Source organism: Python bivittatus, unplaced genomic scaffold, assembly GCF_059951505.1.
Source record: "Python bivittatus isolate LINGU-HERP-01145 unplaced genomic scaffold, Pbiv_v1 ctg000800_np1212, whole genome shotgun sequence".
In the NCBI taxonomy this organism is placed as follows: Eukaryota; Metazoa; Chordata; class Lepidosauria; order Squamata; family Pythonidae; genus Python; species Python bivittatus.
Window position 1 is genome coordinate 23,746 of NW_028277105.1, and position 18,044 is coordinate 41,789.

General features: G+C 42.5%; 1 protein-coding gene across 1 annotated transcript in view; it reads right to left on the reverse strand.

Annotated features, from left to right (window-relative positions):
- Positions 1 to 18,044, reverse strand: part of LOC103049015 (complement C2) — a gene marked incomplete at its 3' end in the record, with an annotated part of 45,388 nt that overhangs the window by 22,551 nt on the left and 4,793 nt on the right. Inside the window, 5 exon segments of the mRNA XM_088128625.1 lie at positions 1,369 to 1,505; positions 5,520 to 5,633; positions 7,586 to 7,759; positions 8,174 to 8,359; positions 12,836 to 13,069. Coding sequence (XP_087984751.1) covers positions 1,369 to 1,505; positions 5,520 to 5,633; positions 7,586 to 7,759; positions 8,174 to 8,359; positions 12,836 to 13,069 — 845 coding nt within the window.

The window sequence follows — 18,044 nt, forward strand, 5'->3', positions numbered from 1 at the left end:
TGCAGTGACATCACATGCATGTACAAAGGGGTGGGGCTTTGATTGAATAGTTGCAACCACTTTCTTGATTCTTTTTACTCTCCCCTGAAGATCCTGCTCCTCCTCCTCCTCCTCCTCCTCCTCCTCCTCCTCCTCCTCCTCTATTAAATGCATGCCACCTGACTCTCAACAACTCTGGCAGCCCACAACAATCAAATAAAGAAATTATGATGCCCTTGTGCTCCCCCTGGATCCCTCCAGCAAATGGTTCTGTAGTGAACGAAGGATCAACTTTTCTTTTCTCACTCCGATGCCAATAAAAATCACCTCCCCCTACCCCAGCAATTAGCTAAAACTTTCTGTTGGCACCAACAGATATTTATTTTCTAAGTTGATTTACCATACTAGTAGGGAAGGGGTGATTACTTTAGGAATGCAGTCAGGGAAAGATGGCTTAGGACCTGGTTACCTACAGGACCATCTTTCTCCTTTGCTTCTGCAAATGTGATCAGTAACATCTGGATCCCAGCTGTAAAGCACACGTATGAGTTCTATGGGATGTACTTCTTGACAGCTGTACCTGCCCTGTGGAACAGCGTGCCCCAAAGTCCATAGGGCCTCCATCCTGTTGGTCTTCCGTAAAGACCTGACTCTTTCAAGAGGCCTTGGAGTAGAGAGGAGTGATGCTCCTGATGGTGGTTGGTGGTGGAGAAGACATCCATATCAGTTATCCTTCCCAACACACAACTATTCTTCTTTTGGTTATTCTTACTTGATGAAATAATCCTACGGGTAACCTGCCTAGAGCCCCTTAGTGCAGGGAGTAAGGAAGATGACCTTGACAGAGATACGCAGGATCTGTTGCATTGGCAAAAGGGGCTGAACCATTTTTTAAGTCCAGAGTAAGAAGAGAACACTCAGAAGGGGCTCAGACAGATGCCTCTGTAATTCAATGGAATATAAGGAGGAGGAGGAAGCACAGCACAATCAGACTTGCAAGATTCTGTTATTATAGCCAATCTCAGTCAAAGGAGTTTTAGCCTTCCTGTGGAGTAGTTTTCCTCTGTGGTACCTAGTGGAGCTGACACTTACAGATTGAGGCAGCATGCAGATTGACAAATAAATAAATAAACCAACATAACCGACTCGTGTACTCTAGTCTTGGTGAAGATCCCTCTCTCACTTCCAGCATTTTGGGATTTAATTTTGTACACACTCTGATCTGGTTGTTTATCGTATGATGAGCCTGGGTTAGACCTTGATGACCATTAAGTTCAAATTAGTTTACATTTGCAGCATAAACATGTCTGGATGTCATGAGTAATCAGCGCTATTGCTAGCACCACCACCTCCCACTTCTTTATCCAAGTCATATCTACAGAAACTCACCCTGGTGATGATTTGGCTTACAGCATTTTTAAAAATAGCAAAGTTACGTTCAGTAACGCTGTGAGAAGCATCCACAAGGAAGTAAACATAGAGGAAGCTCTCTTTGGTCAGTATAAGTCTTCGGCCTAAAGATGAAGCTGGAATGGAGAAGAAAGAAATTATTACTTTCCATCCTAGGCAAACAAACCTGCTTCTTCTGATACCAGATACCAATGGATGGAAAGTGGTAGCAAGGAACTGCAGGCCAGAGGTATCTATGATGTTTCAGAGGACTTCTCAGTCATAGTGCTTGTCCTCTGGAACCCCATTCAGCCCCGAGATTCATACTGCTCCCATCTTGACTCTATTTAAGTGAATCCTTAAAACGTGGCTCTTGGGTTAAAGTGGATGATGGATTCCTTGTGGGTTGTCTTGACCTATTAGATGGCTGATGGTTTCTCCAGACTTTCTTCTTTTTGGATTAGGTACATTTTGGTTTTTATTATCTTATTTGGTAGGCTGCTTGAGTTATGACAGATTGAATTATGACAGTCTATATATTTCATCAATCAATCAATCTATCAATCAAATATGCCATAACTTATTGAGGATTTTTGAGAATAGACCAAGAGCTGTATGACAAAGGACCAAAAGTTGCCCATCTCTGCCTTAAATGAACTTAAGTTTGATGAACCATTCCACTGCTGGTGATAAATTATGAAAAAATGTGTTCATTTTGGCTTCTCAAAATTTTCTAGCTCATTTGAGGATACATTGAGGACATGGGCTGACCATTGCAAGGTTGTAGCACCATTTTCAAACTTCTAAGGTTTATTCTCTCTCTTTCTCTCTCCCTGCTACTACAAATGACATATTTGTAACTATGCTGGCAGTCTACCCACCTCCCTTGGACCTCTTCCACAATAATCCAGGCCTGGCATCATTCCTAGACATCGAGGAGATAAAACGGTGATTGCCACCAAAAAGCAAACAGAGAAATTTTCATGGAATTGGCTTGTTTTTCTCTTTTCCCTTCTACAATACGAGAACCTAGGATCCTCCAAAGAAGCTGAAAGTGATTCTGATCTCAGAAAAAGATGGACAACCCAAAGGCAAAGCCATAGAATTTGCTTTCACAACATGTACAATGAAATTGACCTGATGAATAGCCCTAACATAACCATTTTGCCTAATACACGGTTTCTCAATCTTAGCCCTGGATTCTGCAAGTGCCTGTGACGCACGGCATGCTTCAGTCCCACTGAAAATCTCCCCATGGATCTGGCATTTAATTAATTAAGAACAAAACTATATCTGGTTCCTAGTCAATATTGAATGGGCCCTCTTTTAGTGCCTCCAAAATTAGATTTTAAGAGGTTGGTGAAGATCATGTTGGAACTACCATTTATAGCAGTATTTCTCAACCTTAGCAAGTTTAAGACATGAAGACTTCAGCTCCCAGAATCCCCCAGCCAGCATGCTAGCTAGGGAATTCTAGGAGTTGAAGTCCACATATCTTAAAGTTACCAAGTTTGAACTTAACTATTGCGCTGCTGGATCAGATTAATTGTCCATAATCCTACAATATTTGTTTTGGAAGTCCACTGTCAGGACGTGAGATCAATAATCCTCTTCCCATCAACAAGTATTCAGAATCAAGTATTCAGTGGTCTCCTGAACATGACCATAACATAACTAGTAGCCATTGGCAGCCTTATCCTCCACAAATTAGACCATCGCTGGTAACTTTTCCTTTTTTCAATGTGCATCGTGCATGCATGCTTTCAATGAGTATGCATGTGCCTGGGACAGTTGACAACAAAAGGGCTGCTTTGGAATTTAGCCAATGAAAGCAAGACTGGAAGATGGTCTTCAAGAGGCCTTGAACCTTTAGAAATGCTAGTATCTTTCTAGGACTGATACTATTTCAGTGTTAGCATAAGTTGGTGATGTCCTTATTTGTCCCTCCTATATTTGCAATCAGAGAGATATTACAAAATTCCAGATTCTCCAAGGCTGGTGGTGATACCAGGACTCGTGATTGTTGCTGATCCCTGAGCTGTAATCCCAAACTATCTGATAGTAATTTGTGGAGGTCATTAAGCAAGCAATGTCCAGCAAAGCTTTTGTTGTCATGACGTCACGAGCCAAACTCTATTGTTTGGTGAAATGCAACCTTGCATGGGTGTATGAAATGAAGCTGGGGACAAGAGCCAGCACTGCAAAGCTCTCAGCTAGACTTCAAGCCCACCCCCGAAACTGCCAAGCCTCCTTGCCACGTTCGCTGCCTATGAGTACAAAGAAGCAGGAGGACCCCAAACTCTTTCCCTCCCCTTCTGATGGCTACATGGATTAAGCCCCTTTTCATCCAAACGCCCTTCTGAAACTTTGCACAAATGGGTGTTTTAGTAATAGCAGAGGAAAATGTTCTTAGTCAGATCAAGGGATCACTGGAATGGTGTCAAGCCCCACATAGCTGGGCAAGATTAAGGAAGGAAGTCCTTGGTGTTCTCTGAGCTTGATGGTTTGCTTGCAGATGTTTCATTACCCAACTAGGTAACATCATCAGTGCTAGTGAGTGTGGGATTTGCTCCCTGTTTATATACAGTAGCTTGCCTGTATATTGACTAAAAAAGCTAAGAAGGAAACAAAAGAGCAGAACACATCCTCTCCAGCAGCCCACACCCAGATAAGCAGGGATTGACACCAGACAAACAAATAAGCAGAGAACAACACCCTAATCAAGGAACTACCAAGGAGAAAACCACACCCCCACCAACACTGGCAAGCCACTGTATATAAACAGGGAGTGAACCCCACCCTCACTCACACTGATGATGTTACCTAGTTGGGTAATGAAACGTCTCCAAGCAAACAACCAAGCTCAGAGAGCACCAAGGACTCCACAGTTCAACCCTGAGCTACAGACTCTCTCTCCTACTGGAAGGAAGAACTGCGTAGATTTCTGCAAAATCTCTTTTCATGCATATCTGGGATTAATGCAGTGTCCTAGAAACTAGAAGATTATTTTTCTACTTGCTTTCTATTGAGTCCATTAGGGAGAGCCTCTCTGAATGATTTGAAATGCTTCTTCCTGGATTTCCCACCATCCAGATTGAGTTGCCATTTATGAGATAAGCTGCTAATAGATTCACCCGCTGCTATCTCTTGATTAATTATTTTCACTCACCCTTCCATTCCTTTCCCACAATCTCTCACATTACCTATTTATTTCTAAGCTATAGGCTCAGTCTGAATAAGAAGCTTCCATGACTTTTATTTAAACACACACACACACACACACACACACACAGACAAATATTTCATGATTTAGAACCAATACACAAAACTTATTGGTCTTCAAACTTCATGAAGAGGTCAATGAGCTGAAGAGTTTGGGGATTCCTGCTCTAGAATCTCTCCAAATACAGGTACCAGTACAGGTAGTCCTCACTTAATGATGGTAATTGGGACTAGCCACTCCATCCCTAAGGGACCTGGTCATAAAGCGTGACATCACATGACTGTGCCAACTTACAATGGCAGTTGTAGCAGTTCCAGTTATCGTCATTAGGTGAATCCCATGTAGTTGTTAGGCGCAATGTCACAGGATCACCATTTGCAACCTCCTGCTGGCTTCCCCATTGACTTTGCTTGTCAGAAGCTGGCAGTGAAGGTCACAAATTGCGATCATGTGACTGTGGGATGCTGCAATGTCATAATTGCAAGCCAGTTGCCAAGTGCCCAGATCACAATCACATGACCGCAGGGACACTGCGACGGCTGCAACCATGAGGACTGGTCGTAAGTACCACTTGTTTAGCACCATCATAACTTCGAACGCTCGCTGAACGACTGGTCGTTAACCGAGGACTACCTGTACTAGATGTAGGTTTGGCACTTTCAGTTATACTGCGCTTCCTGGAAGACCATGCCACTTCTGCCTGGAAAAAAATGAGTTTCTGCCCCTAGCATGAACCCAGAACCTTCCTGAAAATTCCCACTACTCACAGCCAAAATAGCTATTGTCATGTTCTACTGGAACGATTGGAATTTTAGTCTTCCTTGAACACGGATAATTATCCAATTAAGATCCCAACCTCTCTCTTGTTTATGAATCCAGCTTCACCCATAATAGTTACAACTCTGGAGAAAAGAGAACTTAGACTCACGTTGAGATGTCCCAGAAGGGTCAAACTCGAAGGCGGACACTTCACTCAGAACACCTGTCAACGAGGCTCCGAATTCAGCTTTAACATCTTCAGCTCGGTCATAAGAATAGTGGGCTGTGGGGAAGAGAGAAAGTGAACATCTTCTGTTATTGCAAGAAAGATGAAGAGATTGCTGAGAGATTGCTCTGAACCATCTTTTGTACTTAATCTGACCATGGGTTTATCATCCATTTTTCCAACCTAAGAAATGAATTCATTTTTTTCTGTTAAAACAGCCACAATATTGTTATTGTCAAATACTGGAAATGCAAAATACATCTTTATCTGATTAACTGGTATTTCAATGTGTCAAGAAAAGCATTGGCTGAATAATTAGCATGATAACAAAGTGTGTTTTAAAATCCTTTAATTCAGAGTTTTTTATTAATATCTGGAGTTCATTTGTTAGCTGTGTTAACAAAGTATCTCCGAATAGCTTGCCTTCACCATGCAGGAAAAAATATTGGTATTCCTGGCAGAAATATTCAGAGTGACTGTAATTTTTTAAAAGTTCTCCTTAGTTACATATATATAAATCCCTAAGGTGTTTTGTGCTGGTTTTGCTCCCCCCCCATTTTTGTTTTCTGTATCATTTACGTTCTGGATACTTTGTTTGATTCAATACAGAAGCAATTTTTAAAAGATGGTGGTCCCAGAGGAGGGTCAAAAAAGTCAAGATGGCCACCAGACACCTATAATCAAAGTTCCATCCCCCCCTTTTTTTTACAGGGGTTGATGTGATCCCCCTGTGGGCACCTTTGATGGTGGAAAGGCCAAGACTTGGTTTTCTAACAGGAAAACTGAGTCTAATAAGTAAGAGATAGAAGATAAAAAGCGGGGATAGAACAGAATCTAAATTAGAATCCAAATTCAAGTAGAGTAAGAATCGAACTTTGTTATATCCAAATTCCATTCTTACTGTACCTGAATTTGGCTTCTATTCTATAGACAGGATTCTTCAACCTCTCTTGAGAATTCAGACAGACAGCATGGGGTGTAATTACTTGGTATAAAACCATTTTAACAAATGCTTCTGTTTGGATCTGTTATTTCAAAGGGATAACACTGGCATTCACTGAACTTGGACTAAAATATTCCAAAGTTTTCTCTTTTTTTAACAGCTAAAACTTTATTTAGCAATAATACAGCACATGCAGATATCGATAGAGCTGTATATTCATTTCCCTCTTTTAAAAGGTACATCAACAGTGCTCTGTGCTTGTTTTATTTTTTTAGTCTTATTAAAATCCTTTTATTTTATTTAAAACAAAGGTGTTTCTTCAAAAAAGATATTATCAAAAAAGATCATTACTGATGTTATACAATTATTGCTCGATGTAGCATTAGTCAAAGACACCAAGCAGCGTGTATTAAGTTGTTTTTATGATATGAAAAAGAAGTATACATTTTTGAGTTTAGTGCCAAAATCTCAGTGCAGATCTTCAGTGCAGATCTTCAGTGGTTAAGTATGATCCCTGCTAAGTTTTATAAGTTAGAAGCAGATGTGAGATATTTTAAAACCAAAGGAAGCTGAAAGAAACAGACAAAGGTTCCGTTAGAAAGAAAAACAGGAGAGAAGTTAGAAAAATTGAATCTGAAAAATGGAGGGGAAGAACACTGTGCTGGTGAAGTGTATGAATATCTGAAAGAAGAATATTTCAGAAATGGAGAAACCTGGATGACTGGACCTTTCCAGGAGTTTGTCCTCATTTGATGCCCTCCAGATAGGTTGAACTGCAAAACATGCATTGGCAGAGGATAATGGGATTTATTGTCTAGGAAATCATGAGGGCATGAGGCTGCAGATGGGCGCCTTACTAAAAGGTCAGAATTTAACAATAACAGTAACAATAGCAATAATCATAAAGACGGGTAAGGAACATAAGAACCTGAAAGGAACAAGGGAAATTGAAAAGTAAATGCATGTAGCGAATATACAAAAGGATGGAGAAGCCAGGGAAGAAGTGGTGGCACTGGAGGTCACCTAGTCCAACCTGCTGGAAGAGAGATGTCCTTGAAATGCATACCTCTACAACTTGGCTGCGTACCAGACCATTCGCTGTCCAGCATGCAGACCCGCTGGGATGATCCAATCAAGTCTAAGCCGGTCTGACACTGGAACGAGACCTGGTCACCAAGACGGTTGCCTCTCCCTGTAGCAATCGCCCCTGGGGGGATAGCAAGGGCACGGCAGTGCCCCACTGTGGAGAGAAGAAGAAAACACCAACACAGTTGTAGAGGTGAGACTGTACCAGATGATGTGGGAAGACACATGGCTGCTGTCGTACTGCTCCCAAATGCTTCTTCATTTTTTCTCATTTTTACAGCACAGCATATTCTGTGACCTGGGTGAAGGGTGGATGGACGGTGCTATCACAAAATGTGATGATGACCACCAATCTGGATTCTAAGTGGGCAATCTTTGTTTAAGTTGAACAACTGAGCTGTTTAGCATGGAAGTTTTTTAGTGTACTTCCATAACAGAGTATATGCAACAAGAGCTTTCCCTGAACCCCAGAGAAGACAAGTTGGAGCTGGGGGTGGAGGCAGCATCTTTGTGGCCAGGAAGGGACACCTATGGGAGATGGGCATATTGAAAGCCTAACAAGATTCACCTCCATCATCGCAAACAGGGGAGGTCCCGTTCCATTGGCCGTTGGGCTGGCAGTACCGCTGGGATGAGCCAAGAAGCTGGTACCCGTCAGAGCACTCAAAACTCAGGATGTCACCAATTGGGTGAGAGTTTCGCCGTGGGCTGAAAAAGCCATTTTCAAAGCTCGTCTGCGCAGGGCAGCGTATGTCTGCAAAAGAGAAGAAACCAGAACTAAAAGAGCCAAAATGTAGGCACAGAATCTGAATTAAAATGGTAAAATGAAACTAGAAGTCATGTTTCAAATGGAAGTTATATCTTGCCTTTTTTCCATGGCATTCGTTCCTCCAGCCCTGGGAGATGGGGTAGGAAGAGAGATCACCACTGGCCCAAAGTCCCTCAGGGAGCTTCTGTGGCTGAGGGTGGACTAGAACCTGGGTCTCCACACTCCTAGTCCAGCTTTTTACCCACTAGACCACATTGGCTCTTGGGCTACAAAGAAGGGACTGACCCAGAGTCACCCAGCTACCTTCCTTAGCTGAGCAGGGAGTAAAACCTGGGTCTCCCTGCTCCTAATCCAACACCTTCACCATTACCCGATATTGGCTCTTGGGTTGAGAAGGAGGGACTGGCTCAGAATCTGCCAGGACTAGAACCCAGGTCTCCACGCTCACAACCCAACACTTCTTGTACCATCTTTAAATGTCCTCACTTATGCTGGAAAATGCTACAAACGTGAAATCTCTCCTTTCTGGTTTCACAAAGGTTTCCAGTTCCTGTTCCTGCAGAACAGCTATTGTAGCGTTGCCTCGATACTGAAGATCTCCCAGATCAGGACTGCAAAAATTCAGATAGTCACTAGATGGCAGGAAAGAGTTAGGATGGTCTTCTCCTTATGTTGCCCCCAGTGGCGGCCTGGAGTCTTGCAACCTAAATCTCGTCGTCCTTGCCCTCCAAAGCAGGACATTTAAAATGCTGGGAAACTCCTAGTCTCCACTGCGAAAGGACCAGAACCAGAAGTAAATTAATCCTGTTGGGAAATCTGGTTGCAGAGTTTTAAATCTTTCCTAATTTTTAAAGAAGCCATTGTCAAATTATGTTAAATCGTTACTGTCAACCAGAGCCCAACATGCCCCACTGCTTGGAAATGTTCTCACTGTCCTTCCCATTCCAGGCATTTCGAGGGAAAAAACATAAATGTGAAGTTTGCACTCTTTTTTGAGGGGGGGGACTTTCACCACTGGCACCCTTTGGCAAACTTACTGTAAACCTACTGTATTCTGGGCAGCCTAGGAAATTGCTACAATTGCATCAGTATAAACAGGATCTGGCAAGGGGAGAAAGAAATAAAAACGCCAATGGGTATTAGGAAACGTGATGATTTTAAATTAATACGGAATGAATACTTCATTAGAGGCCTTGGCTGACAACCATTAACGCAAACAAACCAGCATCCAAGAATAAATCAAAAGCTCAAAAGTTCTAGCTGATCAAAAACAAACCCACTCCTCCTCCCTGTGGGAACCACTGAACAAACTAGAGTGCCTCTATTTATAATTTGTTAAGTGATGTGTAAACCAGGATGTCTGTTAACAAACTATAACTACAGCTAAGAGTTGCATGCAAACTACTCTCTTGCTTGTTCAAAGAAGAATAAACCAGATAGCTCGTTCCTACGGAATACTAAACAAATCATAAACTGAGGTTTCCTACAAGTTTGCTTGGTTTGTTCCTGCGAGCAGGAGAACCCAGTTTGTTCCAGATACACAGATTTCTAATTTCTCTTGGCGTGGGAATTACATGTGAATGTAGCCAATGCATTATAAGGGAAGGCTAGAAACGTGACCAGAAGGTTCTTCATTTTTAAGGAAGATAACACTGCACTACACTTGGAGGCATTGCGAAAGAGTTGGGTTACCGTATCTGGGCTGCAAAAATCCAGACAGCGAGAAAATCTGGAATGTTGCAACCCTAGTAGAGGAACCCTCAAAAGTAAACGAGAAATTGATCACACGGCTGAAATTCTTAAGATAATGGCCAATGACAGGAAGACTGTTCCCATCTTATGGATTTATTTAGAACACTGTTTCTCAACCTTGGCAACTTTAAGACCTGTGGACTTCAACTCCCAGAATTCCCCAGCCAGCCTTGCTGGCTGGGGAATTCTGGGAGTTGAAGTCCACAGGTCTTAAAGTTGCCAAGGTTGAGAAACATTGGCTGAGACATTTATATGGCCACCCACCTTAAGCAAATAACTCTGGGCAGATAACAACAAATACAGAACCCAATACCAAAACAGAGCAGAAAAACACAATTCAAAGCAATCATAATAAAATACAAGAGATGTTTCACAAGCAATTCACATGCTCCAAAACATGCATATTGGGGTCCACGAGCAGCCTGGCTCTAAGGGAAAAGCCAGATTTTTCAGCAGGGAATATAAGCCACACTCATTTAAGCCTTTAATAGACTTAATGCACGTTATAAAACATTAACATCTCCTGTGAGAAGAAATTGGGAAGGCCCTACAAGTCCTGCTCTCTTTTATCATCTCTTACAGTACTGTCATTGTCCTGTCTATACAGGTCTTAGCGGCAGAAAATTATTATTTTTAAAGCACGGCCCCTAAAGGTTACTCAATGCTAACATAGACAGACCCCCAAGTTTTAGCAGCTGTAATGGGCAGAAGGAATAACTTAGAGGAACAGGAGGAAAAGCCAGAACCAAGACAATGGTCAGATAAGAGAAATCTGAGTCCAAGCCAGAACTGTAACCTGAGAAGGCGTCTCAGACAAGACCCTCCCTAGTTCTCACAAAGATAAAGGGAGGGAGGGGGGAAGCACATACAGACTTGTTTTGTTATGCAACCCTATACGAAAAGTAATATTAGCATTCATAACTCTGGTGTCCTAGTCTGGTCTACCTTGAAGGGCTGACAATAGCTCTTCTGGCTGAGCTCCTAATCATCAGCTCTCCCCATACTCTCTATAGAAGTAGTAATAAAAAAGTATATGAGGGGACATCCACTGAGGATGGGTCAAAAAAGCCAAAATGGCAGCTGTGACCGCACCTCTGAAGCCCCACCCCTTTTTACATGCACATGTAAAAAAGGGTGGAGCGTTGATTGTATGGTGCAGCTCCATCTTGACTTTGGTGACCCCCTCCCCACAGACGCCCTTGATACAGGATCATCGGATTCTTTCCCCAGCAGCAAATATTAAGTAGAATCTTCCTACATTGACCAGATACCCAAGCTGAAGGGAACACATTAAAGGAAAATGCCGTTCTGCCATATCAGGGCTGGTTGTGCCATCTCGTCCTTTTTACTTCCTAAAATGTCCTATTTCTGTAAAGAGGGCAGAAAGCCAGTTATGGGCCTTACCCTGGAAAAGTCAGAAATCTTTCTGGGCAGCAGCATGCTGCTCTATAAAGATTTGATTGATTGATTGATTGATTGATTGATTGATTGATTGATTGATTGATTCTGGGCAGCAGGTACCCTCGCATGATTTCCTGCAATGTGGCAGGCACCAAGTGTTAAAACAAGAATGAATTCAGTAAAACGTCCTTTGCATTTTTTAAAATTAAAAATGGCCCAAATCTCATGAGCATTTGTGCAGAAAGCCACAGATCTCAGGAGACTGGGCTATTGCATGGGATTTGGGCCATTTTTTAATGAAAATGGGTGTCATTGTGACGTATAATTTGGGAAGTCCATGGAGGCCATCTAGAGGTGTCACAGGCATCATGGGTCTTGAAGGGGCTGCATTGCATCTTCCCAACCCCTGCGAGAGTAGGCTGAAACTGCCCTAACCTGAAGATGAAGTAGGCACTAAGTAGAAGAGGATAAAAACCCAGGAATCTTGTCTAAAACATCTCATTGGGGAGGTAGGTAAGAAGGAAACAAGTCATTAAGGAAACAAGGGAAAAATGCCATCTGAACCAGACAAAGGAAGCTGGGCCTGAGGACGTGAACAGAGAAAAAAAATCCTATCAGTCAACAAAGCAAGAACTGAGCTTGGTGGTTTTCTTGCAGACATTTCGTTACCCAACTAGGTAATAGGTAACAAAATGTCTGCAAGAAAACAACCAAGCTCAGAGAACCCCAAGGACTCCACCATTCAACCCTGAGCTACAGATACTCTCTTCTATTGGTAAAACAAGAACTTTTGGGGATAAAAGAGGTCCTGAAGCCTGCCCACCTAGCTGACAAGGAGTGGGTAAGTAGGGATGAACGTGTGTGCGTGTGAAAAAGAGCAAATGTACATTCCTGCTAGGAAGATTTTGCTGCTACTTTAAATTCACTGGGTCTCCGTGAATTCCAGAGAACCTGGTGTGCCTCAGTGTTAGATTGAAAGCGATTTGGGTGTGTGCCTAATTGCTTCCCACCTGTTGCCCAGGGCTGTGTGTCTTGTCTGTTCTAGCCACGCCTATCTGGAAAACCCAGGTAGAAGGCAAGGGGGGCTTAAAGAGATCCGCTTTCCTAAACAGGCTGTGAGTGTGTGAGTGACTGACCATAAGCCGAACCTGGGGGCGCCTGTAACATCCATGGACCAAAATATTCCATGAAACCACCCACATGTAAAAAACGGACAAGTCTCTCTCTTTCTATACGTTGCAGCTTGTAAATTACCTGTCTAATTTTAGAGTGAGCTGCCAGGGAGTCCCCAGGTAGTTAAACACATACCTCTGCAACGTGCTATGTTGGTAAGGGTTCCGCTGGGGTGGTGCATTGGAGTCCACTTGGCATCTGGCTGGCAGACCCGGCTGGGTGTGGGGTACGGGTAAGTGCCAGCTGGGCAGGAAAATGTGAGGATGCTTCCTGGACGATATCCATCGGAGAGAGAGATCTTCCCCCCTTGGATAGATGCTCTTGGACACGAGGATGTTGCATCAAGGACCGAATCTTGGGTAGCAACAGCTGCAAGGCACAGGAAGGGGATGTCACTGGCTTAGGGTTTAAAATAAGCTCTTTTTATGACATTGGCCCTTGGAATTTGGGATCAATACTCCCTCCAGTTCGTGCATTAGGATTTTATGCATTGATTCGTTTATGTATTATTAGATTTATAGGCTGCCCAACTCCAGTGCAACTCTGGGTGGTCTACAATATAAAACAAATGTCTGGAAAAACAAACCCAATAAACAGATCTGCCACCCAAGGCATGGAGAAAGAGCCAGGTTTTAAGAGCTTGTTTAAAAGCAGTCAGGTTGTGGAGGGGGTGGGTGTACACATTTCTGGAGGGACATCATTCCGGACAGCACAACAGAGAAGGTCCCCTTTCTGGGTTCTATCAAATGCCTGTTTGATCAATGGGACCCAGAACATGCCAACTCTGCTGGACAGCCAGAAACTACAGAAGACAGACAGTTCCTCAGATAATCTGGCCCAACCTCATGAAGGGCTTTATAGTAACATTTATTTATTACAATTGTTTGGATACCACCACAATGGTCCTAAGCATGATATAAGAAAAAACATCTCAACAAAATAAAATAAAGCAATCCTTCAAGATGCCAGTCCAGGTCACCTCATCCGTGAAATATCCCCTGAAATAAAGTGGCTTGGATAGCCTTGAGGAAAGCCAACAAGAAGAAAGGGTGGACCTCTGGTGGCAAGATGCTCCAGAGCCTTAGGTCCACCATGGAAAAAACCTGCCTCTGGGTCTGAGCACCCCTCACCTCTCACAGGTTTGGGACCCTAAGCCGCATCACCACGAAGGAGAAATAAGACAAGGTTTCCAGAAGGAATTGTCTAGCTATGATCCTATACAGGTTTAATAGATCATCAGCAGGCTTGTGCAGATGCAAACTTTTCAGGGTCTGAAAATCTTTTCAGATGCAAACTCCTGCAGGTGTCTAGTTTGGAAAGATCTGGGCTCTCCAGATTTACCTAATCAGTGGGCTGTGAGGGCCTGGAAAAATGGGAGAACCTGTATCTTTCTAACCTGGCATCTCCAGGAGTCCACCAAACTGTTGATGATCCCTGTTCTCTGAGAAGTGGTGGATAAAGCAGGAAAGCTTCATTTGAGAAAGCTGGACTCTCCAGCTGTGTTAGGCTTCTCTCAGCTAACCAGGCCAATCAATGCAAGGATATATTTCCCAGGCTCAGACACATAGATTTATTGTAGCAAATCTATGAAGCCAACTTGGAAGATGTCCACTGACTGCTGTGCATCAAACGCGAGCTCTGTTTACAACAATCAGCATTTCAAATTCTTGCCCTTCATTCTGCAGCTTTCTCCATCAATAGGGCTAGAAGCAATTCTCTTTGGGATGGGATATACAAAGATACAGTTTCCATCTTTTCTGGTAACAGTCTGATCTACTGTTTTGATGTGAGACTTTCAAATGTTCACCAAAACAGAATGACCATAGAGGGGAGTGACCAAAGGGAAAAGAGCAAGCTCACACGAACCAGAAGTGGCTGAGAAATGCTAGGAAGGAAGGAAGGAAGGAAGGAAGGAAGGAAGGAAGGAAGGAAGGAAGGAAGGAAGGAAGGGAGGGAGGGAGGGAGGGAGGGAGGGAGGGAAAGAAGAAAGAGAAGAGAAGAGAAGAGAAGAGAAGAGAAGAGAAGAGAAGAGAAGAGAAGAGAAGAGAAGAGAAGAGAAGAGAAGAGAAGAGAGGAGAGGAGAGGAGAGGAGAGGAGAGGAGAGGAGAGGAGAGGAGAGGAGGGGAGGGGAGGAGGGGAGGGGAGGGGAGGGGAGGGGAGGGGGAGGGGGAGAAGAGAAGAGAAGAGAAGAGAAGAGAAGAGAAGAGAAGAGAAGAGAAGAGAAGAGAAGAGAAGAGAAGAGAAGAGAAGAGAAGAGAAGAGAAGAGAAGAAGGAAGGAAGGAAGGAAGGAAGGAAGGAAGGAAGGAAGGAAGGAAGGAAGGAAGGAAGGAAGGAAGAGGAGTATCTCTAAAACAAGCCAACAACTATGAGAGATTCTTTTACAGGCTTATTAAATAAATGGACTCTTAGTCTCTTATGCAAACATTCTAGGAAAAAGAGTTGCAGAAGTTTCAAAGAGACCTTACCTTAATGAACTCACTAAGAAAAGAGGGCTCCTATCTAATTTCTCCAGATTCTGTACAGTAATCCAACCCAAATTCTTGGCATTAATTCCCATTAAACAAAGTTGGTATAAATCTTTGTTTATGCTCTGCAGTGAAGGGGCTTGAGAGGTGGAATAAGATGATGAGCTCACAGAGTGGTGGCCCAGTGATCATGGTAGAGCTGCGTGTGCCAGGCCCCTTATCTAGCCTCTTGAACAGCTGCCTGTTGCCCACATGAATAATGAAGCATAGCTGCCTATTGCCATTCACCAGTTCACCAAGATTCAATACCCAGTCTTGCTGGAGTTTGCTGTTCACTTCAGCTTGGTGTTGGTTGAGGGATAAAATGCCAGACCCACGAGGTGGACCAGACCTGAAAATCTACTCCATAGGGAGACTAGAACGATACTTTATTGGTAGCCAATAAAAACTTATTTCTGACAAATCCATGCTGACTTCTACTAATTGAGCTGTTGTTTTCCAGGTACTTATGGACTGGTCACTTAAAGATATGCTCTAGAACAGGGTTCCCCAAACTGGTCAATATCAACCCTCAAGAGTTATTATTGTTATATTATTCATAGTACTATTAGCTAAAGTAGCACTTAGTAAATCATTTTCATATAATAAATGTTTAGGGGTCGATGAACAATCTGAAATTTCATGAAGGGATCGATGAGCTGAAGAGTTTAGAGAACACTGATCTAGAATCTCTTCAAATGCCAGTATCAGATTGATTGGATTGTAGTTCCCCTGGTTTTTCTTTTCTTTTCTGTCTTTATGAAAATGAAGGTAACATTTGCCCTTCTCGAGATATCTGGTATCTTACTTATTCTCCAGGATGTTCAGAAGAAAACTGATGGAGCAGTTACATACCGTTTCTTCTATCTTCTGGGAAGTGTGTTTGAAAAAAGCCCACATTGGCTTTCTTTCATTAAACTCATTCTTCTAAGTTTTCACCTTCCTGCATCATCTCTACCAATCTAGACTGCCTGCATATATTATTCTTCAATGTACTATTTATTGTCAGGAATGGAGAAAGGGACTCGTAACATTTCTGTACAATAAGCAAAAATAATCTGCTTGCTTTTGGATATTATACTGTACAGCCTGACTTGAATAAGCAATTGTCACTGCGGGTCCACATCAGGCAGAAAAATAAATTCATCAATCCCTGCCCTCCAAATTGAGATTTCAAAATGGGGGAAAAAAATGCAAACAATTTGATTTGAATCTTAATTTGCTGATGGTACAAAGTGTCTTCCCCTTCCATTTTATAGCTCACAGATTAGCCAACTTCATAGTTGCTTCACATGCTATTTCCTGCCTTCCCCAAAATAGACAGATCTGCAAGAATTGGAAAGAGAACAAAACAATAAAAAAGTGATTGGAAAGGGCTCAATTATTGGAAAAACAAGACGGAAACGCTTACTAAGAAGTACGCCTCTTTACAAATGATGGAACTATGAAAACCTGGGTAAAGAGGCGTTGGAATGAACTGTGGAAGTAAAAACTGTCCACAAACGGAGATAACAATGCAGTAGATATGCCATTGCTCTATTTGTATCCTGCTATTCCTCCAGAGCTCAAATAGCACACTCCTTTATCCTCACAACAGATTTGTGACACAGGACAGGTGCCTCCTCCCTGCAAAAATGCACCCTAGCAGTTGCTTTTTTCTGCTCTGTCCCAGCCCTTGAGGCAGATAGCTTAAAGTAGTGTTTTTTAAAGTGTGGCTCTAGGACCTCTGGGGGCCCTCCAAGACCCTCTCAATGGTCCCCCAAATCAAAATGATTTGCCAGTCTATCTTGAAAAATAATACAATATTAAAATCCCCTCAAACAATCGTGAGAAGCAGCAGTGGCAGCAAATGCATCCATTTTAATTTCTAATAGGGTCAATATCGATCAATATAACTCATGCAAACAAAAGCTCTTTTAGGGTCCTCCATAATTTTTAAAAGCGGGGAGGGGTCCTGAGAGAAAAAAGTTTAAGAAGCACTGGCTTAAAGCATCCTCTGCTCTACTGACACCTGAGTAGCATCTTCCTCCTTATCCTCACCCTGTCCGAGGGCAGCCTCAAAGCGTAAAATCTGCTAGATTTTGTCCTCCATTACACTGTGAGGAAAGTCAGTGCTTGGGAACAGAGGAGCTGGCAATGAGGGTGATGAATTTCAGGAAGGTCTAGTTTTTTGCCAACTCAAACAAGTAGGAAAAGGCCCAGATAACTTCTGGGGAAGAAATAGTGAACTGAAAATGGCTCTGCGAAAATTGGAGCTGATGACCGCAGCAGAATGAAAAGCCAATGAGTAGACTGGCTTTGTAATTCCTCTCTGGACAAGGAGAGGACATGAGATCACCCACAAGTGCTCCAGACAGTTGCTCCTTGTGAAGAGACAGCAAGGCAGTGGTCTCTGGCAGGTTTAGAACTCTGGAAAATGAGGGAATAGCCATCTTTTTGCTCAAACTGTGGTTGGAGCCTTCAAAAAGGACACTGGGTTCACATGCTTCCTTTTCTAATCACTCTTGGATATTGCTTATTAACTGCTTTTCAACTATTAGGAACCTTTGCATCAACAGGTTTTACAGCACCAGGTGAGTTTTCTTCAATCCTTAGTGAAAGAAGTTTTAAATACAAGTTTAAGGACTTAAAAAACTTTTTTTTTTTGGAATAAACAGCAAAAGGGTGATTAAAACTTTGATTTTAGAAATTACAAAGAGATTAAGAATCCAGATATATTTGAAATAAGATTTTGGAATTAATTATAAAGAATCCTTCCTGTGGGAAAATGCTTTTGTTTTGAATTCTTAAAAAAAAAACATGATAAGACTTTAAAAATTGGACACTAGAAGGAACTAAA